General features: G+C 36.2%; 1 protein-coding gene across 2 annotated transcripts in view; it reads right to left on the bottom strand.

The window, feature by feature from the left end:
• LOC131066385 (mitochondrial inner membrane protease ATP23) overlaps positions 1-19,585 on the bottom strand; it is a 92,231-nt gene extending 72,646 nt beyond the window's left edge. The window contains exons 1-3 of one of the 2 annotated variants that reach the window (XM_058001138.2): positions 19,346-19,585; positions 18,870-18,991; positions 3,262-3,399 (exon numbers count right to left, since the gene is read on the bottom strand). In XM_058001138.2, coding sequence (XP_057857121.1) covers positions 3,262-3,399; positions 18,870-18,991; positions 19,346-19,427 — 342 coding nt within the window. In that variant the 5' untranslated portion in view covers positions 19,428-19,585. The remainder of the gene's footprint in view (positions 1-3,261; positions 3,400-18,869; positions 18,992-19,345) is intronic. The other variant, XM_058001139.2, reaches the window with a different exon arrangement.
• Between the last annotated feature and the right edge of the window lie 7,073 nt (positions 19,586-26,658).

Here is a 26,658-nt window from a genome sequence, read left to right as displayed (position 1 = left end):
TTCTTGCTTGTCTATATCCTCATAAGGCTTAAGTGAACCTGTGAACATGGCTTCATCCTCTTTAGAGCTTCCGTATGTTTGGCTAGGAATCCAAACTTCCAAATGTGTTGACTGAATTTTGTCCTTTCCATGATCATTTGTGGGGTGCAAGTCACCAACAAGTAATTCCTCTTTTCCATGATCATTTCTGGGCTGCAAGTCACCAACAAGTGATTCCTCTTTCTTCTCCATCCTTTCTTCGATGATGCCTTCCTAAGTTTTCTTCTTTCAGGAATGTTCCTATTGGCTTCAACTCTTTACTCTTCTTATCCAATTCAATTTCTCCACCACTTGTTTCAAAGACAATACTCGGATTCATCATACTTAGAACGTATATCTTTGGTAAGCTCCATGAGCTTTTTAACCTTTTCGTCTCCACAAGCATCAACTCCCTCTTGACTAGAAACAATTTGGCCTTCTTTTGATTCGGATTGAGATTCTAATTCAAAATCCATTTCCTCTTTCCTTTTTCTTATGTAGTACCTATCAAAAGATTTGGTGGCTTTGACATCCTCAGGTTTACAAGAGTACTCATCAAAAACTCTGATAATCTATTCATTCACTGGTATAATGTTTCCTGTCAGACTTAGATATTCTTGGAATGTTAGAAGAGTATTAAACTTTTAAAATTTGTTATATGATCCCACAATCTTAGAAGCCGCAATTTCATTATCCCTTTCTTCCATTTTTGTAATCAACCTTAGCATTCCATAGGCTGGCAGAACTTTGGCTCTTAGTCTTGCCAGTTTAATGAAATTCAGAATGCTTGCTACAGAACAATAATTAGATCAAATAGTACCACCACATCAAATCACAGAATTAAAACTCTCAGATAACAAAGGAAACAACTAAACTTTTATGAAGGGTTTTGAAACTATAAATCCTCTACAGCAACCATCAGCTTTCAAAAATCGATATCTCCAAGTTTAGCATTGGAAGTCACTAGCCTTTACATAAAAGATTGATGTTCTTAATGTACATTCTGAGCAGTACAAGTGCAGCCAAAAGAATACAGAATCTGGAGTAGAGAAGTGGCGCTTAGACACAATAAAGCCCACGCGGATAGAAATATGCAAGTCTGAATATAAAGATGCCCAGCAAGAGCTGCTTCTAATTTTCCAAAGCCTATGCCAAAGTGCCCACTGCCAGAAGTGATATGCAATAATAATTTTGGTCCTCCACAAGGAGTTGCACCAAGTTCAAGGAGTAACAAATGCCACGAACCAATAAAGAGAACATTCAACTCTGAATGGCCTCCTGTGATAAAATTAAGAGCTGCGATACTTGGAATAAATTCCTTATAAATGTTATGAAGCTTTAACAAAGATATATATGTTATCCTCTTTCAACCCAGCCTACACCGAAGCACCTCACAAAAAGATAATTAAATCATCCAGCTCAATATATTATATGCCAAGGTGAGGGTATAAAATGCATATCAATATATAATATCGATTTGTAATCTAGTAGTGAAACTTTAGTCCACGATAATTAGAATCCATGGCCTAGCAAACAATTAAGATCCAATATATTTAAGAACAGTTAAAACTTCTAATCTGCCGGCACTATTATCTTTCAAACATATGCCACAGTAAACCTCCAATATTGGCAAAATACAACCCATGGAAAAATTATAATATTCAAAAATACCACAGTTTTGGAATATCTTTACTTCTGCAAATTTGTCTTTGACACAAAACTTCACAAATTTGGCACAAATGTAGACTCTGTCACAAATCCACCCCTTAGGAAGAGCTAGGTTTTCGTCCAACCCTTCATCAAAATCCTGGAGGGTTTTGTCCCCAGTAATCATAAACATTTATCAAATTCAAAATTAGGCCTTTGCGACAACCCTAGTACCTCCTTCTAAAGCCCTCCAGGAAATTTATTTCCCTAACCATCTCGCTTGGCCTAAGGTAAATAGAGAAAAGCTATAGGTCTTCAATCAATGTCCTCATTCTTGAGAAGGGGACATGACAGTTGGACATTAGGTGCATCCATCAACATGCAAAATAGATAAGCATAATAAGCATGAATACTACAAGATATTTGCATTAAGTAGATTGACCTTTTCATTAAGAAAACATTTCATTTACCAATGACCATCAACATTCACCTCAAGAGTGACTTGCTCCAGATTTCGCATTCTGTAATTTAACATGAATCATACTTGCAACATTTCACCAGCTCTACGCAGTCATTATTTTGCCCAGCAAGAGGTGCATTTATCATATGGTGAAACTCATACCCATAGCTAATCTTCATTTCCAAACTGACAGCTTGTAAAACTAAAAATGTACTTTATAGACAATAGAATACAAAATTAAATCTGAGTATACAGTGAGAGGCATCTTTGGTGCTGCTCATTTGATAGGCCAGAAGAAGATGTTACAAGTACAAGCCATGTTTTATTTTGTTATTATTTCATGACTTGCAGCAGCCTATGATATAACCAAAAAGAGAAAACTGAATAAGTTTACAACTCATTAAAAATTAACAGCTAAATTTATCGAAAATGCAACCAAAAATCATATCATGGGCAACTAAGAATATGCCAATGCTATTGTATCTGCTCAAACTATTTGGCATCATAACATCAAACCATCAAACAAGTATGCCCCAGTTTCATGTTTGCTGTGATATGATACAATTATTTGTTTCCAAAAACTTACTGTTTATTTGCTGTGGCTGGGTGACCACTCTCAAGGGTAACAACACACATTTAATAATGTTTGTAGAGCTGCATGTGTCCACTCTTACAAAGCCATCACTTCAGGTGCAATACAATCAAGACATCAAATCAAATAAATTCATCCAAATGAGATAAATAGCACACAATTATAATGCCATATTAACTCTACAAACATATCTAAGTAAATCATCCTATTGTCAATCATTTATCTAGCAGTAAGGAAATACAACCCTTATCCAGTTCTTAATCACTGTAGACATTTAAGTTCTACATCCTATTTTGTAGTTCCTCTGTGAACTATGCTATCAGTATTACAAATTTCTGCTCATGAAGTGCTCATCAGTCATTAGATGAATATAAGGAACAGATTAGTTTCTTATGAAACCAGGATCCTGTATTTCTGGTTGAATTCTTGGCATATACTTTCAATGTCAATGTACTTACTCTAGCTCAGTGTCTTGGTAGATTAACAGAAACTACAGAAATGTCATGTAAATAGGCATAATTTTTTATAGACAAACTCTACTAACCTCACTGCAGGCATGATGTGCACAATTTGACCAATCCAGGTTTGCCACTCGACATTCATCATATGCATGGATTAGCTCATGAATTATGACTTGATTTACCTCGTCTTGCAAAGTCACATGATTGCTGCACACTTCAATCTGTTCCAAAAATCAGAAAAATTGAAATCATAATGCAGCCCACTTTCAGGAACACATAAAAACAGAACATTACTGTATCCATAAGTCAATTATAATGATATATTCACCAACAATTTTGTGGATTATTTCAAGAGCCCAATGTTTTTAATAAACAATATTCATTTCAGTGCTTATAGAGAATAAAAATATGGCACTCATCAGAAGATGGTGATGGTATAAAAATTTGATGTACAATCTTTGGTCATTTGAATATATTTTCAAATATAAAGTTACAGTTAATAAAAAAAGTATTCCAAGCAATGTAAAAGGTAAATCTCCAGCACAGAATGCATGCCAACTGTTTTGACACTCCCACACACTTCACAACTTAATTTAGAAATTAGTTTAGAAATCCAATGTATAGGCCTAACTGCAGAATTTCCCTCACCCTTCGATTGATTATCTTATTTATATCTATCAGTTAATTTGTTCCTCCACTAATTATTCAAAAATCTGAAATCTCATAAAAGTAGCAATACCTATCACTGTTGAGATTTCACCAGATACTCAATAGACATGCTGAATACTGAGGTGGGGCAGGTCAAACAAGGCCTGCAGACTCTCTGATGAGTCTCAGTGAGTTTCTGACAAACTTGGTGAGTCTGAAAGACTCGCCAAATTCGCAAGTCAACTTGGCCAGCCACTGACCCTTTAAAATAAAAAGCAACAAAAAGCAGAATACATTTAAAAACCTGACTTTCTAAACCCGGAAAAGAGAGAGAGAGAAAGAGAGAGAGAGAGAGAGCTGAAGGAAGGAGACATCACTCCCAAGCAACAACAAAGACAAAAAAGATGCCAGAGAGAAAAGTAACAGCCCACAGTGCATATGGAAGATCCATGGTCAATTTGGAGCAGCCCACAGTCCACTTGGAATATCAAAGTTTAAGAATTATCTCTTTCTTCAAATTTTTTCCTTTTTCTTTCTTTTTTTATTTGTGTCATAACCCTGCCTGAGATTAGGGCTTCATAAAGACAAATCGCAGCATTATCAAGCCTGAGTGATTAAATGAAAGCTAGGCCAACTCAGAATAAAAATAAATAAAATTTGTTGTAACTAAAAGAGGGCTGACTAAGACTACTACTAAAAATAATAATAATTGGGCGACTGAAGAAATATAGCAGAACCAGAATTAAAGAGATTCAAAGATGTTAATAATAACGGTAATCTAATTAATGGGGCGACCAGTAGTATCCCAGATCGCAGCATTCATTAATTATAAAATATTTCCCTTAATCCAGCGAAGGAAACACTAAGGGCAGCTGGTGTCATGAATGGGCAGGGGGTGTAATCAAGGCAGCAGTTCTCTTTGAAAGGTCACGTCCCTTCCAAGTGAAAGGGTATAACCCCCACCTCCACATGAATATATAACTAGGAGAACAATTCATTGGCAGAAGGATCAATAAGGGATCATGGAATGAGAAGAAGCATTTGATCTGGTATCAGATATTGAGCCGATAAAGAGCAGAGTCTGATTTAATATAAGCAGCCTAAAATTATTAAGTTTATGTGTAGAGATCAATCAGATAAGAGATTCTGAAATTTATATTGAATACAGGAAAAGCAGCAATTTACATTTTACAAGTAATTGGTATGCAATAGGGATAAGTCTATTGTTTATTGTGGAATCTCCTATTAAGTCTTTCATTTATTCATTATTGAATTACATTGCCATTCCATCAAGGATTTAGGATTAGTAATTATAAATTATTCATTGGATTTTAATAAAACAATCATATTAGAAACTCGCAAGGAAACATAATAGGGAGATGCAGGAGTACAGGTCCCCTCAATTGAGTAGACACACATTCAGTTGGTTGCTTGTGGGTCAAGGGTTTGGATTGACTTGGTTGGTTGTTCGACACTCTGGGGCTTAATTGTGGAAAATAGTCTCCCAGCATCCTATAGTGCTTCTTGTTGATGTATTTTTATGACACATCGAACACAAAATAAAAAAACGAGTATTATATCCTCTCTTGAACAAGGAAACCTTATATGCTAAATAATAAGGCTACCCCAAAGTTTCTTTAGTCAGTTCTCGACAATGCAAATGGACAGTCTCACTTGAAATGATGTGATCTGCTGGTATCACAAAGGAACTTACGTTTTACTGGAACGTGGAAACTACAAACTGACTGGTTTGAAAATAAAAGACAAAAGAGACAAGGTTGGAGAAATCTAATCTAAACCTAAAGACAATGATGATAATAGATGATGCTTTGATAGATGGATTCCATAATCAAGCCTTGCTTCGCCATGAGGAAACAACTACACAAAACTAATGCAATCTCCAAAGGTAACGAAGGATTTTTCTTATTGTAAGTATTCATCCAAATACCCAATAATGGCGCAATCCAAATGAACATCCACAATTGAACTAGTGCTAAATTAGGTTCAGACTAACCATGCACAGTGATTTGCAATCAACCAACTACAAATGGTATGAACCAGTATTCTATCAAATATCATCACATTTATCCATTACAATCAATGAACTTCAACTACATTTGAGAAGTACAAAGAAACCATGCCAAATGTAGAAACAAGAGACAAAGATCCACCATATCTTCAATGAAACATGTGTATTAATCTCAACATAGTCTTGGCAACAATTTCTTCTCCTCCTACTCTACTCTATTCTGCTCTACTACTTCCTAATTATCAACTCTTCTATTCACCCTTACAAATGAGAAGGCCAAGCATATGTGAAATGGACGAATATGGTCAAAACAATAAATGTTTGGGGAGACAAGTTTGAAATAACCATAAATGGTTATGTAAGAGCCATAAATGGTCATGTAAGAGCCATTAGTGGTCTTTGGAAGACTTTGGGGGTTAATTTGTTGAACACACAAAGCATTATATAGACATCCCAATTACAATTCAAGGGCCAAGATTGATTTAAAATCTTCAAGGGCCAAGATTTGGACAACAAAACCCTAATTAGGGTTAGTTACAACTAATGCCACTTTGACCAATGAGAAAATTACAATTGCTTTGAATACACGTCCTTTAGGTGAAGGACCAATAAGAAACAAGGTTAGGTATATTGAATAATTATTTAATGTGACTCCATGTGTCACTTGCTCCTTCTCTGGATTAGTCAAGTACAATGCACCTAGACAGGCTAACTTGGCATCAGTTGATTGGTTGATGATGATCAAGCACCACCTCTGCTTGCACGTATTCCTAGCAATATCTCTTGATACTCAAAATAAAATTGCTTGATGGTTCATATTTCCAAATTGTAACATCTTGATCAAGTTTCTAACTTTGATCAGCTCTTTTGAAATTATCTTATTTCCTTGATCACATTTCACTTTTCAATCTTCATGTTCAGAATTTTCCTTCTTGTGATGCATTTTCACTTTCAACCTTGGAATCTTTCACCTTGTCTTCTTCATGTCTTCAAATAATCCTCATCCTTGGAATAATGAAACTCCTCTCTCCTGAACTTTCTTGACTTTGATTTCCTTGATCTAGCAAAACCCCTCATGTTGCAATATCTTGACCTTGTGCATCTTGACATCCTCTTGAAATATGGAACATGTCCTTAATGTCTTTGATCCCCTAGTAGTAGTTGTCGAGCTCTGCATCATCATATAATCTTTCATGTTATAATGCTCTTCTTTGATTTACCATTCCATTCCTCTTGAAATTGTTGAACTTGATATCCCTGCATTGTTGAGTCCTTCCTCCTCATTATGCAATCACCTAGACTTTGATTTCTCCTTGATGTTGAGTCTTCATGTCCTGGAGTCCTTCATTCCATGCTCCATGCGCATTGCTTGCATCAAACCTGGAAAGACAAAGAAAGTACCTTGGATAAAAATTGTGAATTGAAACCCTACGTTAAGGTAGTTGTTATCACAAAAGCTTGCACCCTTGTTGGGCTATCAACTCAGCAACCTCGTGAAACATGGAAACAACCCCGAAGTGTTGCGCAAGGGGGTTGAATCTCCGGAGAAGGCCGATTTCCTTCTCAATCCAGGTGCAGGTGTTGAACCAACTCAACACTTCAAAACTTACTCCTAAGCCTAGAAGGTGCAGGTGTTGAACCAACTCAACACTTCAAAACTTACTCCTAAGCCTATCCTAACAACTTGCAAAGGAAAAGGGAAGAGGGAAATGCTTAAAATAAAAAGAGGTGATGCACCAAGAAGAGATTGTTTCTTTCCCTACCTGAAATGACACAAAGAATCAACTGAAATACCCAGAAGATGCACAAACTTCAGTTGTATGAGTGATCCCAATGCATGTATGGAGGTTAGGATTCGTTGAATGTCAAGAGGGGAGAAGGTTTCCGACAAGTCACACTCAGAAATAAATTAAGACAGCATATATGAGAGAAGAGCCACAAAACATACACCTATGATGAAGGTAAGGAAACATACACAACATACATAAGTTGAAGAAAGGCAAAAATAGCAATTCCAATTCATTCGAAGGCCAATGGCCAAACTTACAGTTGCAAAATACATAATAATACAAGAGAAGTGAAAGAGCATGGAATAGCTCAAGCCAATAGGGAGAGAACCCTTTACGATTAGGCTTAACGGCCTTTATATAGAAAAAAGGTTACAAGAGTGATCATGCCCCCTATATGTCAGTCTGGGAGTGCAGGGAAGTGCATGCACTTGACTTTTGTACATGCAAACAACCATGCCATACTCTGAAAAGGCAACCCTGAGAAGGGTGGATTGACCGACCTTCCAAAGCCAGAGTATGCAGACATGACATAAGTCACCACAACAAGCATGGCCCCGTACCTCTCCTGATGGAAATCCTGCCAAAAACATTAAATGCACCCATGTGGCTCCACAAAAGAAGGTGCACAAGTCACAAAAGTCGTCGGAGCATTTAAAGCTTTGAGTGTTGATCACGCCACCCGGAAGTGTTGCCAGCCGGAAAGAAGTCCGAGGACTTCGGAAACTCGGGTTCCCGAAGTGGGGAAGACAAGGAAAGAACTTCGGACCTCGGGGTTCCGAAGTTTCGGGGAGGAGAAAAGAGTGTAGCAGGGAACTTTGGTACCTCGGGGTTCCGAAGTTCTGGAGAATTAAAAAAGGCTAAGGAAGGAACCTCGAAACCTCGGGGTTCCGGAGCTCTGGGAAAAAAGAAGGGAAGCAAGGGAAGAGAACTTCGGAACCTCGGGGTTCCGAAGTTCCGAAGAAAGAAAGGAAGAAAGGCTTAGGAACTTGGGAACCTGAGGGTTCCAGAGTTCTGGGGTTATGGACTTAGGAACTTGGGAACCTAGGGGTTCTAAAGTTCCGAAGTTCCAGGGTCAAGGACTTAGGAACTTGGGAACCTAGGGGTTCCAGAGTTCCGGGATTGAGGAAGAGAAGACTTGGGAACCTGGGGATTCTGGAGTTCCGAGGTCAAGGACTTAGGAACTTGGGAACCTGGGGGTTCCAGAGTTCCGGGATTGAAGACTTAGGAACTTGGGAACCTGGGGGTTCTGGAGTTCCGAGGTTGAAGACTTAGGAACTTGGGAACCTGGGGATTCTGGAGTTCCGGAGTCAAGGACTTAGCAACTTGGGAACCTGAGACTTAGAAACTTGGGAACCTGGGGGTTCTGGAGTTCCGGGGTTGAAGACTTAGGAACTTGGGAACTTGGGGGTTTCGGAGTTCCAGGGTCAAGGACTTAGGAACTTGGGAACCTGGGGGTTCCGGAGTTCTGGGGTTGAAGACTTAGGAACTTGAGAACCTGGGGGTTCCAGAGTTCCGGGGTTGAGGAAGAAAAGACTTAGGAACTTGGGAACCTGGGGGTTCCGGAGTTCGAGCAAGACAACACTTCATACTTCATGATTCCATTGTTTTCTCTTTGATCAACTGAGGCAACGCTGGTCCATAGAACATATCTTTGATCGGTTATCACTGATGGACCAAGGGTATCATAAAATGACAACAGTAATGCAAGAAAATTATGATAAGAGCTTAGCCCTAGCATTCCTAATTCACATGGAATCAGACCCCAAAAATGTTTATGAAACATCATTAAACACTTTAACAATTCATAAAAATGCTTCACAAAATCCTTGAAAGATCTGAAAATGAGACTATCCCTTGTAAAATCAACTTTCAGATCTGCAAATGTATGATTCCCAGTCTCATTTATCCTTCCCATCAGCTGGAATTCAATTGGTTATGACTGAATTTGTCTTGTAATCAGACTTATTTTGATGAAAATCGCTGCAGGTCTGATTCATTTCACACCTAATCTGCTGGACACTTCACCCCAAAACCGTCTTAAATGTCTGCTAAATAGTTTGCTTCCAAGTCTGACATAATACTGAATCAGATTGCATTTTCTTCTTCTGGAATTAATTCTGATTTGAATTTGCTTCTTGAATCTACATATAGTTTTTGCTTGAGCGCACCTTGAGCATAGACAAGAAATTTGTTCCTTGGGCAGACTTGCATGATAGACAAGAAGTTCTGTGGTCGGATTTCCATGCTTAAGGGAAGGAATTGTTCACTCCTCTAGGGTGGGATTGCACTAGGGTATGGAAATTCTGCCCTCCACTTAGGACTTCCTCATCCCTTGTTAAGCACATTTTCACTATACAAAGGAAATTTCATCTTTTAAGGGCACAATTACACATGAGAGAAGAAATTTGGAATGGAAATTTGTGAAGTGGCAATGAGCACTTGGAAAGGAAATCTTGAGTGCTAATTCAATATGGAGAGGAAATTTCTTACCTTGTAAGGGAAGTTGTTGCATTTCCACACGACTGAAAGGAAATATTGTGTATTCCATGACTTGGAAGTGGAATTCACTTTCATAATTCATAATTTTTTATGACTTCTCTTGGAATTTCCTTTTTTTTTCCCTTGAAATTTCATTTTTTAACTTGGGAATTTTCCTTTGTTTTTCTTTCCTATCAAATTGTCCTGACAAGATTTCACAACTTTCACTTGACAATTTTGACAACAATTTGCACTTTTGACAACATTTAGCAACTTTGTCAACATTGTAAATTTCCACCTCAATTCTCAATCTAGATGCTTATTCATAGATTCTGGGCCCGAAATTTGATTTCCTAACTTGATCACACCCATGGTCTTGAATTTGGACAACTTCCATTTGCATTCCTAGGAACAATTGCACATTTCTAATCTCAAAACAAGGAATTTTCGTAGTCTAGACGATGGACTCCACATTTTGTTAATATCCCGGACTTGGAATTCTTGTCTCAACTTACCCATTCCTAACCTATGATTTAGTGAATTTCTTGACTCAATCTATCCAACTCCAAGGACAAGGTTTTGTACTCTTAGTCATTTTAAGGGTTGCTCAACATTCATCCCAGACTAACAAGACATCACCTTCCTTAAGAGCTAGGAGACAAAACTACTGCCAAGCTATGCAAACTAAGCAAAAACACCTATGCTAACAAGCAAAAAGTGGGGATCCCCATTTGCAATGGGGCGATGTGTGAAAAAGTCACAACACTTCCCCTCAAGTTACTAATATGGTTGAAGCTATAGTGTGCATGTTTATAATAGGGAACTTCATTATCATTTGTTTCAAATTAATTGATTAGTTTTCCTAAATTCAATTACTATTGTGTAATCTAGTGAAAGAATACTCTTGTAAATAAATTGTATTGTCGGATTTGTTATTTTTTTGGGCAAAACTAGGTATATCCCAAAAGGGAAAATGCAATGTGCCATTCCATTCTAGATTTTTACTCCTTTTTCCATTTTGAATTTGTGGTACAGGAAACAAAAAGAGAGAGAAAATGAAGAGAACTTATTCTCTTCATTTTTTTCCTAATATCTTGAAGCAAATTGAAGAATGTGAGTAGTTACACCTAGAGTAAATCAACTCCTCACTTGTGGTAGTTAGTACAAACATAACACTATGGCTAACTGCTTGCAATACCTTGTGTCATCTTTCACAACATTATCCTACTCTCAATTTGTGTTGCATGACCTCCAATTCTGCCCCAAGTGCTCTTGCGTCATCATTCATGCTTCTTACAACACCATTATCATATGTAAATCACAATGCCTATTCTACCACAACATTTGTAACTTCAAAAAATATCATCACAAACAAGTATGTAGACAAACTCTTCCTACAAGGAATCTATGAAAGTGAATATAACCTAATTCCCAACATTAAGATACATAGTATAAGGATTTTCTTAAAAGAGGAACATTAACAAGTCTAAACTCGGATACTGGATTCATGCATTTAGGGGCAGAATCAAAGACGGGTCCGATATGGATTCTGATATAAGTCAAGTTCATATTGGGTCTGGCCTGGGCGCCACATCTATGGGTGTAAAATTACGTTGCTTGTGTTTATTCACTCTTGGGACCGCGTTTTGTCGCCCAATTAACTTGGCTCTACTTGTGGTTGAAGAGGGATTATGTTTATGCATCAAAGCTTATGGGATTCGATCCCCTAATCGCCTTATTAATAGAGGCAAGAATATCGAGTGCATAACCCTATGCTGGTTTGCACACAATTAATTCGCCACTCATAATATATAAATTGCGTTAAACCATATGACTTAATTGAATGTTTCATATTTATTTATTATTGGTTGAGTAGTTCAAATTTATATATAAGAATCAATAATCTGCAAAAAATAGTGATTATACCTGATTAATTGCAAATTGTCGAGCTGGTCAATTTATTCCCCAAAAAAATCCCGATTCACCCAAAAACTGTTGGAAAAACAAAAAATCGTTGATGCGATTTTCAACAGTTTTGTGTTAAAATCATGTTAAAAACCAAAAAAAGGGTAAAAAGTGAAAAAAAATCATTACAAATACCCATGAAACCCTAGAAAACTCCTAAAATTACCGAATTGCTCAGAAATAGGGTCAGTTTCGAGATAGAATTAGAGTCAATACAGAATCAACAAGGAAACAATTTGTTATTTTGTCCCTTAGTCTTCTTTCCAACCTCTAGAAAACCCTAAATAGAGGAGAGAGAGAGAGGAGCAATGGTGTCATCAACCGAATTTGAAATGGCCTCAATCATCCTAAATCGTGAGGGCATATAAGATAGTGTCAAACCAACTTGCAAATCTACTCTAAATCGCGACTTCAGTATGACTCGAGCTCTCCGCACACCCCACCCCATAAATTCTGATGCAAACAAGTATATAATTATTATTATACACTAACTTTAAATTATAACTATTATGCACTATTATAGATGGCACTTTGACAAGGAAGGAGCAAACCCCTATAGTTTATAATTATACTATAAAGTAGTATTGAAATTTAAACTATTATTGGCTATTAATATATATTAATAGTTATATAATAAACTATAAATTAAAAATAATGTAAATTTATAATGATATAAAATATATACTTTTGATCGAGGAAACTTGGGTTTTTAGCTTGGTCTGAGCGTAGAGAGACCATTTACGAAGGATCTCAACCCACAAGGCCATTTCTAAGGGGCCATCACTCCCCATATTTCACTTGTTCAAACTTGCAAGCTCAACAGCTCAGCGAAGGCACAAGGCCTACGAGCTTAGTGGCACAACATGGGTTTTAACATTGGTGGCCACCTCACCAACAAAGTGAAAAATAAATTGAATGAATGATTCAATAATCGGATAATTACATTGAACGATATACACACGTATATATAGAGGTTACAAGACGATGTTATATAAATAGAACTAGTCGTTAAAGTGAAATCAAATAAGCTAAATATAGCTTAAAAGGCTAAATAAAAAAGCTAACTTAACAAGCTAAATAAGTCGACTAAAAAGCTAAATAGCTAAATAAGTCGACTAAAAAGCTAAATAGCAGATGACCATTATAGAAGATATTAATATTATTTTAACACCCTCCCTACTGGTCATCGTACTCAATACCCTACAGAAGACACTGTAGGTGTTATGATCACAAATGCAAAGACCATCTGCTACTACGGAGACCCTCCCAGGATCTGCAGAATGTAAATGACCAAGAGTACCAAAAGCCATCCAAGCTAATGTAGCCTTCACACGCAAATTACTGAAGCCTGAAACCATGATTTTGAGGAAAAAAACAGCAAACCCTTTTGCAGAAGAGTACCAACTCCAAAACTGACAGCAAGATACCACGGTTGCAGACGTTCACCCTGGCAAGTGCGACCCAAACTAACTACAACAAAGCACGATTTTTGAGGAGAAAAATCGATCAAAACCAAAGAAATTCCGGAATCACAAACCCCACGCAAACTTCGCGTATTACAGATGATTTTTGAGGAAAAAATTGTAAAAACCAACAAACAATTTTTGAAGAAAAAAATTATGAGAACCTAGAAATCCCATGCAAGCTTTGCGAATGACAGATAATAAGTTTTAAGAAAAAAATTCTACACCCTGCGAACAATTTTTGAGGGAAAAAAATGTGAAAACCAAGAAATCCCACACAAGCCTTGCGGATGACAGATAATAATTTTAAGGAAAAAATTTGAAACCCTAAGAACAATTTTTTAGGGAAAAAATTAATAAAACCCAAAATAATTTTTTAAGGGGCAAAATTAATAAAGCCCAGAATAACTTTTTAAGGAAAAAAATATTAAAAACCCATTGCAAAGCAGACGATTTTGAAAAAATCATAGAGAAACCCTCGAAATCGCGAACTAAAGCCTGTACGCACAGAAATCGCGAACTGAAACCAAAAATCAAACGCTAAAAATCATGGCGCCTAGAAAACCAAATGCAGGTTCTCGAACCCATGAAAAACGCTGAAAATACCGCCAAAAACTGTTGCCGCCAACCACAAAATCCGTCATCGCATCGCGCGGAAAAAATAACCCTGTCGTCGCAAAAAAATAAAAATCAAGATTTCGGGAGGAAAAAAAACAACCGCTGCCACCACCCAGCACAGTCAGTAAAGCCGCCGCGAGAAAAACCCGAAAATTACAAAATAATCGCTCATGAAAAAGCCGAAAATATTGCAGGATACAGACGCGGGAAGTCTACAAATTTCGCGTCGCATGTATCGACCGAGGGTTTTGGCAAAAAACACAGGTAAAGAACCGTGAAATGCATAGAAAAAAAAACGCCAAGAAACACAACCAAAATCACAAAGGTAAAAAATAGTTGCACCACAAAAAAAATGAACCAAAAAACCCTCCGGAAATCAAACACGCGAAATCCGAAAACCCTAGCCGGATTCTGTTGCACCAGATGTGCGAAAAAAATTCAGAAAAACCTCTTTTCACAAACCTCGAACAAAAGCCTTCCAAAAATCAAAATCGTTTTCTCCAAAAAAACAATTAAAAAAATCTAGAAAAATATTCCAGAAAGGAGGCCAAGAAAAATTCTCCAAATCCTATAAAAACCCATTGACCCGCTCTAATACCATGAAAAATAAATTGAATGAATGATTCAATAATCGGTAATTACATTGAACGATATACACACGTATATATATAGAGGTTACAAGACGATGTTCTATAAATAGAACTAGTCGTTAAAAGTGAAATCAAATAAGCTAAAAAGCTTAAAAAGCTAAATATGGCTAAATAAAAAAGCTAACTTAACAAGCTAAATAAGTCGACTAAAAAGCTAAATAGCTAAATAAGTCAACAACTAAGATGACCGCTAAAAATAGAAGATGACCATTATACAAGATATTAATATTATTTTAACACTAAGTGTTTCTATAATGACACTTACCAATTTTCTGGATTTTTTCTCCCCAAGGTATCAACACTTGGCCAATTTTCTGAATTTTGTTTTTCTTTGGCAGACTTCAACTTGTGTCAAACGTTGTGCAACTTGGCAGGGTGGACTTCACAGCTGATTGGACATGTCCAAAGGAGACTTGGCAGTTGATTGGACAGTGCAAGGCGGACTTGGCAGTTGATTAGACAGTCCAAGGCGGACTTGGCAGTTGATCTGCCATCTTCCAAACTTGCTCCCATTGCCATCTTCAAGTTTGATCTACCATGTTGCCTATCTGAAATATCTGGAACAAAACCCTAGCCTGGAGATTTTACCCTACTTTTTAGACTTGGAGATACAATTTTTTTATTCTGAAAACATGGGCACTGATGCCATGACCTGAGCGATCCAAATCTAGGTCTACTTTCAAAAAAACAATCCAAAAAAGTTGCTTCCCCGATTGGTTCGAAAGTGCCAAAAAGCAAAAAAGTTGAATTCCTAAAAATTAGGAAGGTGTCAAAATTGACCCTAAGCAATTGCGATCTTCATCCTTTGGGTCTTCTGAGCACTTTGATGATGTCCAGACACTATTCTGAGCATGAATTCTCCACTTGGCTCGGGGTTGACTCTTGGAAAAACTCTAACTCCTCATTGCAAAAAAAATGGACTTAGCAATTGCGAAAGCTAAGGCAAAGCAAAAAAACAGGGGGTCCCCATTTGCAATGGGGCGATGTGTGAAAAAGGTCACAACAGGTAGCAGTTTGTTTCAGTTATTGTGCATTTCCACTCACCATCATTCTTCAAGTATCTTTCCAAGCAAAGATATATCTCTCAATTTTCAGGTATCAATTTGATGCAAAGGTGTCTATTTATTTCCAATTATTTGGATTTGCAGATAATCATTAAAGTTTCAATTTACTTTCTAAATCCAATAATGTGATAATTGGATGGTATGCCACTAATAATCTTTTTTTTAAATCCTAAACAGTTTATTACTAGATCCCCCACGAATGTGTAAGAGTAATCTTGCATCACCCAAAAATATTTTTTTTAGTTTGGTTAAATTTATGGAATAATTCTATTTTCAATAAGGACTAAATGCAGGCTATTATGTGTCTCCACGTACCATGGAAAGCATTCAAGGGGTCATAGGGGATAAAATAATTTATTAAATATGGCTTATGTCAAATGGTAAATGTATTTTTCAGCAGTGGACACATATCAGTGATGCTTAAATAGAAAAATGGAGGAATTTCATACCTAGGCATCCACTTTGGGAAGTTGAAAAGTCATGTTTAAACATATCGTTGGTGTTTACAAGGAGAAATGGAAGTCTCCCTCTTAGGCGCCCACTTTGGAAAGCTGAAGAGTCTCTTTCTGGGAATTTGAGGAGTCTTCATTGGCCATGTGTAGCCTTTCTAAAGGGGGAGGTGGATTTTTCCCAAGTGGTTTTAGCCCATGGTTTTGGGTTCCCACTATAGTATTCCTCCCCACAAATTGCTATAAATTGGTGTGTTGAGTTTATCGTTTCATCATTTAAAGTTGACAAGAACAATTCTTCATTTTAGAGTTTAGGAAGTGTGGCTTGTAGCTCCAGCTTTGTAATGTCCCCTTGATGAATAGGATTTATTAATAAATAATAATAATAAATTAAAATATAAAAGAATAACAAATAAAAATTAATATAATTAAAAGTTAGTTAAGTTTAATGAATGGTCAAATGGCATGAAATGAAAAGTTGTGACTCCCTCAAACATGAGATATAAAAGCAAGAGAAGAGAACTTCATTTGGGTAAAAAAAAAAAGGAAGAAAGAAGGGAGCAAAAGGAATCAAGGAAGCATTAATGAGAAGAAGATAAGGAAGAGACTCTTTTAAAGGGGCAGCACTGATGAAAGGTTGTGACCCTTTCGAAGGGTGGTAATTGTAAAAATTTGTGAACTTTAAGAAGAGGTATGACTCTCCCTCACATTGGAAGATATAAAGTGGAGAATTTTTCATTTGAGAAGGAAGGATCCATGGAATACAACAAAATATCCGAAGCGTTCAAAGTAGATTTAGGAGCAGACCTAAATCAAAATTATAAGAAAATCTGGAAGAATGATATGAACATTTATCAAAGAGATCAGAACATGAATACAAATCTGCAAACAATAATGAAGCGGACATCAAAGGAAAAGAAGAGGAAACATTAAATCAATAACTAGAGAATCAAACCTGATGGAATAGAAAGGATTCTCATTCACACACATATATATCTGAGTACAGGCAGCAGATCAGATTGATATAAACAGCAGACCTGTGCATTTAAAGAGGGAAACAACATCGAATTGAATCTGTCCAAATTACCACAGCAGACTGAAAATCCATAACCTGCAATAATTCTACAAGTATATTGGGCAAGATTTAGTGTTCTCCGAAAAGGGACATTACAAGCTTGCAGGATTTGTAAAGCCCTTGAGGCTAACGCATTGTAATTTTCTAGATATTGTATTTCATTTATTTAAGCAATAGAAAGCACGTCATTTTCTTCTTGCAAATTCTTGTATTATTCTCTTTTTTGTGCTGTGTAAATGTTGGGTGGAGTAGCCCTTCATCAGAAACATTCAAGCATGTGTTTGGGTCCGTAAGGGGAGTCCCCTTCATCAATATTATCTGCCAACTTGGCATACATCAAAATTGGGTGATCATATATCAAAATTGAGTGATATAGTCTATCATTTTGGCATCAACGCATTTTCACTTGTATTCACTCAATTTGACTTGATTGGAATTTGCATATTACTATTTGTCATTTTGGAATTGATCAATTATTGACTTTGTTTCTACTGTACTTTGATCAGCTGGCTGCCAATATCTTATTATTTAAATCAGTTGTCCTTGTTCTACTCTTTATAGTCTCTAACCTGCGCACACGGGAACTTGGTGATTAAAAAGAGCTAAGATTCCAGTGATTGCAAAAATTCCTTGTGGCTTTAAGCTAACATGCTACAAATAACATTACATATGCTGAGGTTTTTGCATAATAAATATGGGGTACATTCAAATGTGACCTAGGTTTAATGGGGTACACCTTACACAAGAATGCAACCAAGGCTTGCCAAACACCATATTTACCCAAGATACATCAAGCAATTAATAAACATAAAAATTCAATAAACAAAAAAAGCCCATTTAAATTTTTCTTTGAGGTTCGTTATCTAAACCAACTCTGTGTATTGAAATTTGAAGCCAACTAGTTGATTAGGGCATATTATGATCATTAAGGTGTAGTGTTTTTGCATGTTTCCAACAGCCATCCAATTTCAAAACTCCACTCAGCTGACGCACTCCCTTCCTGGGTCATTGTGTAGGTTTGGATTTTGTCTCTGTAGTGGAACCTCCCATCAGTGGGACTCAGGTAACACCCAAATTGAGGCCAAGGGTCCACTGTAAATGCTCATTTACCAACAACAAAAAAATCTAAATCGAAGCTAACACCCAAATAGCTTTAAAAAACACAAACAAATTGTAAAAAAAAAATCATATTAACCGGAAAAATGTGAATTGCCATTGCCTCAAACTGTTCATAGATGTCCTGAAATTTGTAATCTCAAATCTATCTAATTCCAGCCATTAATATTGATTGCCTAAGGAACCTCTTAATAATAAAGATAAAATTTGTTACAGGCTTCTTAAACCTAGTCTAAACCGTAGATTTTCTGATTTTAATGGAAAAATCGAACAAATTTTTATTACATAAACAAACTTCGGAATAAATAAGCATTCCAGCAATGAATATACTTAGATGAGAACAAACCCCATGTCCTGGCTGGTATCCACCACTGACCGATTGACCGCATTTTTCTGCCTTGAAAAAATCCCGTCCTACCGAACACCCAGACTTCGCCAAATGCTCGATGAGGAATTTAACGGTTGGGACTGCCAAAACATTAGGAGAAACATTAATTTTTTCAACCCTATTAATATTAGCTAGACACATTAATTCATTTCAATCAAATTACCGGCAGCGCAAGTCTCCCAAAAGAAAAAGAAAAACATATAGGCAGCACACATCAATTCCTTCCATTCAAACCCTAAAATATCAGCATCACAAATTGAACTCCTTTCAATCAAATGACATGTACAAGATCAGTTAGAAAAAAGCACGTCTCAGTAGACTATATGTACGGGACCATATATCTGCCTAGTATACTTGTGGGATCACATCTCAGCAAACTACAGAAATTTGAAACCAAAATAAAGATTGCTTTGTTAAAAAGCATAATGTCTTACTTCTGAGACTTGCATCGATCATTCTTTCTGTCTGCTCGATTGTGCTGCCCCTCGAAGCTGACGAAGTAGGAGGCTCCTCCATGACGGTAATGCAGAAAGACGTAAGAGGCCTACCGTGCTCTTTTTCAATCGAAGTAATGGTATATATCTTTGAAATGCTTAAACCCTGACCCCTACCCCAGAGATTAAAACAGATTTTTTTGACTTTAGTGCTGCTTAAAAAGTTAAAAAAAATATATTTGTATATAGGGGAAAGGACCCATTTCAATTCTTGTGATAGAAGTTGTTGATTTAATATTCCCATACTTGCTGATTTAATGTTCAATTTTTGTATAACATTGCATCAATAGTTGTATGATAAGTACCAATAATTGAATGAAATATACTATTTGTTGTGAAAAATAACTAATCATGTGATGCCACATCAGTTGCACAAGTATTGGGGCCTTTTTGCACACCTATTGGTCTCACTTTTTGGGGGGGCTGTTTGGACACCTTGACAAAAAACATGATGATGTGGCATCATATTTGATGATATGGCCCTGAAACCTTAGTTATAAGTAGGGGACTTGCCAAGTAAGCTGCTGTAAAAAAATTGGATTGATTTGAAATTTCCACATAAGATTTTGAGAAGCACGAAGTTAGCGTATACAACTAGTGGATCATTTCCCCTAGGTATGTGCTTTATTCGTTAAGTTGAATGGTTTTAAATAAGTTTATTAGGAATTAAGTTTCTCGCAAATCTAGATAATGGTTCGTGGTTAAAGAGGTTTCAACCTAAAGACTTACTCTTATATTGAGTAGCTAAAAATTCTTTGTGGATAATGTAAACTCTTCTATCAAAAAAATAAATTAAATGTTTTTTATTGTGGTCTCAACTGTTTTTTATTAGGTCAATGAACATATAGAATTAAAAAAATGAACAACAATTATTAATCTACATTTAATTTTAATTAAAATAATTGTCAAAATGTTGTTTATTTTTCATTCTATTGGTTCATACTGGAAACCACAAGCGCAAAAATTATTTTTTTATTTATTTGTTTTGTAAACTACATGTTTGTTGCATTCAATTAGTTGAATCAATTTTCAACTCTATTAACATCTTGAATGACATGAACACTATTATATATCATAATGATCATTTTATATTATGAGGTAGCAAGGTAGATTAATACGAAAAAAAAAATTTGGCCTTAACAAAACTAGGAATTGCACCTTGGTGTGTAATGGGTACATTTAAGGGGTATGGAAGGTCAATTAGAAGAAAAAAATGGTCAATTTGGTCAACTAGTTGACCATTTAACAAATCATATTATTGGTGTAGCAAAGGCCTCAATGGAGAAGTGATAGCTTCAAAATCCACTTTACAAGGATTCAAACATGACTAAAAAAAACACTATATAAGAAAGATATTCAAGCTTCATTTTTAATAGGTTCATGTTGCATTTGCAATAGAGGGAGAGAGAGGGGGGGCGAGAGAGAGAGAGAGAGAGAGAGAGAGAGAGAGAGAGAGAGAGAGAGAGAGAGAGAGAGAGAGAGAGAGAGAGAGAGAGAGAGAGAGAGATGTGTTAGGAAAATGGTGTTTCAACCTTGCAATTAAATAAGGTTACTATTTATAGTAAGTTTACATTTGAGCACAAATTGTCCTGAAATTCTTTTCAAAGGCTAAATAAACATGCCACTAAATTTTTGTTATAGTACTATGTCTGGATTTAACAATTTTTTTTTTTTAAAGTTACAAATGAAAGTTTCAAAATCAATTGTGAAGGCTTTAGAGGCATTATTTGGGCCCAAAAGTGGTCGTAATTGGTGTAGCAACTTATAGCTTAATAGAAAACTTCATGAGCTTTTTGACACTTCAAATGGTTTGTGAATCAAGCTCCTGGATCAAAAGCTATGGCCTTTAAAAATTATGTCTCCTAAAATAGGAGATGTAAAAATGTGTTACACACATAAATGAGATGTGAAAGGGAGTTACACATGTTGGTGTATGTTTTGACACATTATAGCATTGCAAGGTATGTGCCCTTGGACTCCTTGTGTTGTGAAGTGCAACACTCAGGTTTGTGACATGGCTTAACCGCCTCTTGTGGATTCTATAAGTCTAGTGGTTGTATCGGGCATTAACTGGTCGATCTTTTGGTGCAACGACAACTGCACTTGTAACACATAGGGAATCTTGGATTAGAGATAAGTTGGGTGCTATTTTTGGGTGGTTTTACCTCATAATTTTATAATATTGTTTGACGGTTTCATGTATTGTATCTCTTATATAATAGGTGCATGAGATGGAGGTTATGTGTAAGAGTCTTATAGTTGTTTAGTTACCTTCAAATCTTTGGTTGGCGATGCTCCTGTGAGAAGCTTGCCCTACAAGTATATTTTAATCTATTATTGATTTCTAAATAATATATTGGGTGGGAGCTGAGTGTAGAGATCTGAGGAAGTTGAATGGACATCTATCATTTCTGCTTGGTGAAGCTTTACATTTGTAGCATCAAGCTTGAATTAGTGCTCTTTGTCTCTCTTGATGTTCTTGAATCTCTAGCATTCCTCTTTTGATTCTTTTTGTTTTGTTCTTTATTTGCAATTTTGGTGTTTTAGTGTGGGTTGTATTCGAATTGATTAGGTGCTAGTTATTTAAATTCTACATTTATTTGTTATCCCACCTATTAAAAAATTTAGATCTTTGACCAACCTACTTACATTTATTAAACCCTGCACTGAGTATGAACCCGTTAATTCTCCTAAGCCAGTTGGAAAATGGGAGATGTACTAAATTCAAGCGAGGACAAGGGTGTAATTAATAAAAATTTATTTACATCAAGTGGTGGCTTATCCTCGAATGGTGATAGTAATGAAAAGAATGTTGGACAAACTTGTCGTGATGCTTTAAATGCAAACATAGTTGGTGAAGCTCTTCTTGTATTTGCAAAATTCATAGAGAATAATGGAGGACTTATTCTAGCCAATTCAATCGGAGTGGAAGGAGGAGGACTTTTGTAGTTTGCAATAGATGGAATGGGAATAGGAGACTTTGTTGGTGGAGGAGATAGTTGAAAGGAAGAAGATGGTAAGGTGTCCTCTAACCATAAAGTGCCCTTTGTCTCTATGAATTATGATAAGTTGCAAGCTCTGAAAGTAGAGGAGAATATATTGAAAGGTATTTCTATATTCTTTGTTTGTTTGGATACTAACTTCTTGTCGTCCAAAAAAAAATTTGATGATTGGATAATGCCAGTGTGGGGAAAAATTGGAAATCCATGTTCATTTTTGTAGGATGATATAGAAGGACTTGTTTGTTACTTTTTCATAAATAACTCTATGCAATATAGAGTAGTTAAAAAGTAATTTTGGAATATGAGTCAATCCATGTTTCGAGCTTTGCCTTGGACACGCAATGAGAATTTTGAGGAAACCATTGCAAAGTTTACTCCTAGTTGGCTAGTAAAAAGGTCCCTATACAACTTTGGAAATTGATCCCTAAATTATTAAATCTAATAGGTAATGTTCAATATATTGAAGAGTCAGGAGTGATTCTACCACATTTGAATGCTAAGGTTCTTATTTCCATTGTTCTAGAAGAGAATATTCTAATTGTCATTTCAATTCAACTTGAGGATAAAATTGTAATCTGCGATGTTGAACTTTTGGGATCTTTGATTTCCTATATTTTGTGTAAAAGAAATGGCCATATGAGAAAGTATTTCCCTAGGGCTAGGGAAAAACCGAAAGGGACCTTTAAAGCAAACAAGTTGAAATATGCAAACGACTGCCCTCCTTGTGAAGAGAATTGCAATTTAGTTGATAAAATTGTAAAGCAAAACAATTCAGAGGAATGTAATGATACCAACCTCCCTCCTAATGCGGAAAAATAACATGTTATCATGACAGAAAAAGAGTTTGTATCATTGTAAGACCATCTATTTGAGGGTGAGATTGAGGTTATCAAGGTTGAGCAACCCTATGAGCTCTCAAGTCCCTCTACGTGCATGTCCCTAGGTTAAAAAATGTAAACAACCCCCCGGGATCAAAGAATGCTTAGCAATTAGTTTTAGAGACAGTTCAGAATAGGGATGAAAAAAAGAAAAATAAATCCTCTGACCATGGAGTGATAACCATGGGACATGTCAAAAATCTTGCCCCAAACTAGGAGATGATGATATTGGGAAAGAAATGATAGTTTCACACTTCAACCCCTTGTTTTTGGGGTTTGGTTGGGGGTCTTCTACCCATATATAGAGTATTGGTAACAATAGAGAGGAGAATAAAAAGAGGAAGATGAATGATAGACTTAACAACTCAGATTCTAGTATGGAGAACAAATGTAGCAAGAAAGGCGAGGAGGATAAACTTCCTAAATGTTTTGATAGATTGTCCAAAAATCAAAAGAATGCTCCCTCCCTTGACCCCAAATGAAACTGAATATTTGTAATTGGAATACAAAAGGGTTGGAATCCTCGTATAGGAAATATGTGGTAAGAACATTTTGTAACAATAGACCACACCTTGGCATACTATGCTTGCAGGAGATAAAAGTCATAGGATTTCAAGCAGAGTGTGTCATGAACTTTTTATGGAAAATGCTTCATTTTTTATTTTCGGATATGATAGGGGCAAATATGGAACTACCATCTTGTTGCACCTTAAATGGACTGACAACATCTCTCAATGGGGAAGGTCCCCTTGTAATAGGCTAATTTGGATTGTTATTTCTAATGGCTCAAACACTATAAGGATTTGTTCCTTATATGCTTCTAATGATTATAGAGAAAGGTCTGACTTATGGAATTGGATGGCAAATAACTTGCCTAAGATCCCTTGGGTCTGTATTGGTATGGTTGAAAATAAACAAGATAAAAAAGCGAGGAAGGAGTGTGTTGGAAAGGTGATAAACTTTTCTCCATAGCTAAAATGAAAAGAGTGTTGAATCTAGTTGATCCCTTAGAATTTGGCAAGCTATCTTCTAAATTTATATGGTTCACCTGGTGTAATAATCAATCTCTCCCCAATAGGATTTATTCTAGGTTGGACAAATTTTATGGCAATAGATATTTTATTTCTTTTCATGCCAGTAATATTGAGAACTATGTTGTTGTCCACCCCACCACTATGTTAGACCATTCACCCATTAAGACATCCATTAGTTTTTCATTTTCCCCCTCTATTTAGTCTACCTCTCAGCCTTATCACTTCAATCTCAATAATTCTCTTCTCGATCATAGTGTTTGTCTAAGTGGTATTAGAGTTGCTACCTTTCTATCCTAAAGTCTTGATAAGAATCTTGACCAAATTCAAAAATGGGACTCCCTCATGTTAGTTGGAGAAGCTTGTTTACAATTGTGGGCAAGAAGAACACATTGGATAGAAACATGTTGGATAATTTACTGCACCAAAAGCTTTTAGTGTGTGAATCTCAAACTTAAGACAATAGCTTTAATCCTTAGTTGGAAGCCTATCTTATTAGAACTAAGTCTCTACTAATACTAGTACAAAAACAACAATATATGACTAAAAAAACTACTAAAAACTGCATATAAATGACTAATCTTGGTCACGTGACCATTAGTAGTTTATTGTCGGACATTTATAACGCGACCAAATTTATGACTTAAACTATTTTAGTCATTTATTGGTTGTTTTGATTGATCAATTTGGTCATTGATTTGGTCATTGATTTAGTCATTGATTTAGTTGTTACTTTAGTCATTTATTTAGTCGTTAATTTAGTCATTGATTATTGTTAACTGGTCATTTATTTAGTCATGGTAGTGATTTATTTAGTCATTAATTTAGTCACGGTTGTTATTTATTTAGTCATGTATTTAGTCATTACTTTAGTCATATATTTAGTCATTGATTGTTGTTAAGCGGTCATTTATTTAGTCATTATAATCATTAATTACCGTCAATTGGTAGTATATTTAATCATTTTTATTCACTGATTTTCATCCATTGGTAGTATATTTAGTCATTTTTTGTAAGAATTTGTTGAAAATAGCCAAGATCTAGGGCACAATGAATAGCACAATAGAGAGACAAAATAGATTGATTAGAATAAGTTGTATTCTAATCAAGATGCAAATACTCATCAACTGAATCATCAAACGTTACATACAATGTAGATGAGCCTGCTTATAAAGGCAAGGTTAAGAGACAAGAGATAACACAACGATGGCATGTGGCTCAATGAGATGCAAGGGTAGGTAGGGGTAGGTAGGAGAAATAGTAAAATATTCCACATGAGGTGGATCACCCACTGAAGGTGGAATTATCACTCCACAACAAGTGGATATGATAAAGTAATAACAAGATCACACCATAAAAGGTGTAATTTCTCCCACATACACACTTCCAATGTGTGCTTATCTCCCTAAGTGTCTCATATGTAAATTACAATGTGGTGCATGTACCTAAGTAAACTTAAGTAAAGTATAATTATATCCAAGATGAATAAATAATTACACCGACACCCCCCCTTAAGTGCAACTTAGGGGAATGCACTTAAGTCTACAATGCAACTAAGCAATGAAATATGGGTCTCAGCTACAAGGCCATGTTAGGTACCCATGTACAAATGCAAATGCAATCTCCCATAAAGTGGGAAAAGAGAGAAAAACCCAATGGGAAAAAACCTTCCCCAAAAAGAGAGATGAAAACTATATACAAAGGAACTCTCAAAGAAGTATGAGAATGACAAAACCCCATGTGAGGAAAAAGTCCTCCCCATATGAGAGAAGAAGATAGACCAAGTAGCTCCCCCCAATGTAGAATCCGTACCAATGGTAGAAGTTCGAAGTTGAATGAAGAAACTGCTCCATGAACATCAAACAACGTTCCTCCCTTTAGGAAGAAACAAAACCAAAGGTGTATCCATCAAGTCTCCCCAATCATGAAGGGAAGATGTAGGAAAAAAACTCATGATGAATGAAGTCTCTAAAAACTTCTAAGTGTCCCCATGTCGATGCTAAAAATTACCCCCTCCAAAGGTGGTGAACTGATCCACACTACGAAAAAAAGGCACTCCAAGATCTAGTGGAGATCATGAATGTAGAACAATATCCAAAGACTCGCATGTCTCCTCTAAAGATAAAGAGACCTCCTCCAACTGTTGTACATAAGTATCCACAATCATATCAACCTCGAAAGAATGATCATGCAGAGAATGAACAAGAGGGTCAGAGTGTTCCCTCACAACAATTGAAAAAGGATCATCTTAATAAAAGAGAAGATGAATATCATCAATGATGTCTCCCAAATTTTCAATGTAGGACTCCACAAACAAACTTGCAAATTCTGCCAAGTAGGCA

This window comes from Cryptomeria japonica, chromosome 3 (assembly GCF_030272615.1).
Source record: "Cryptomeria japonica chromosome 3, Sugi_1.0, whole genome shotgun sequence".
NCBI classification, from domain to species: domain Eukaryota; kingdom Viridiplantae; phylum Streptophyta; class Pinopsida; order Cupressales; family Cupressaceae; genus Cryptomeria; species Cryptomeria japonica.
Note: the sequence above shows the minus strand (reverse complement) of the source record. Positions and strands in the feature narration are given on the sequence as shown.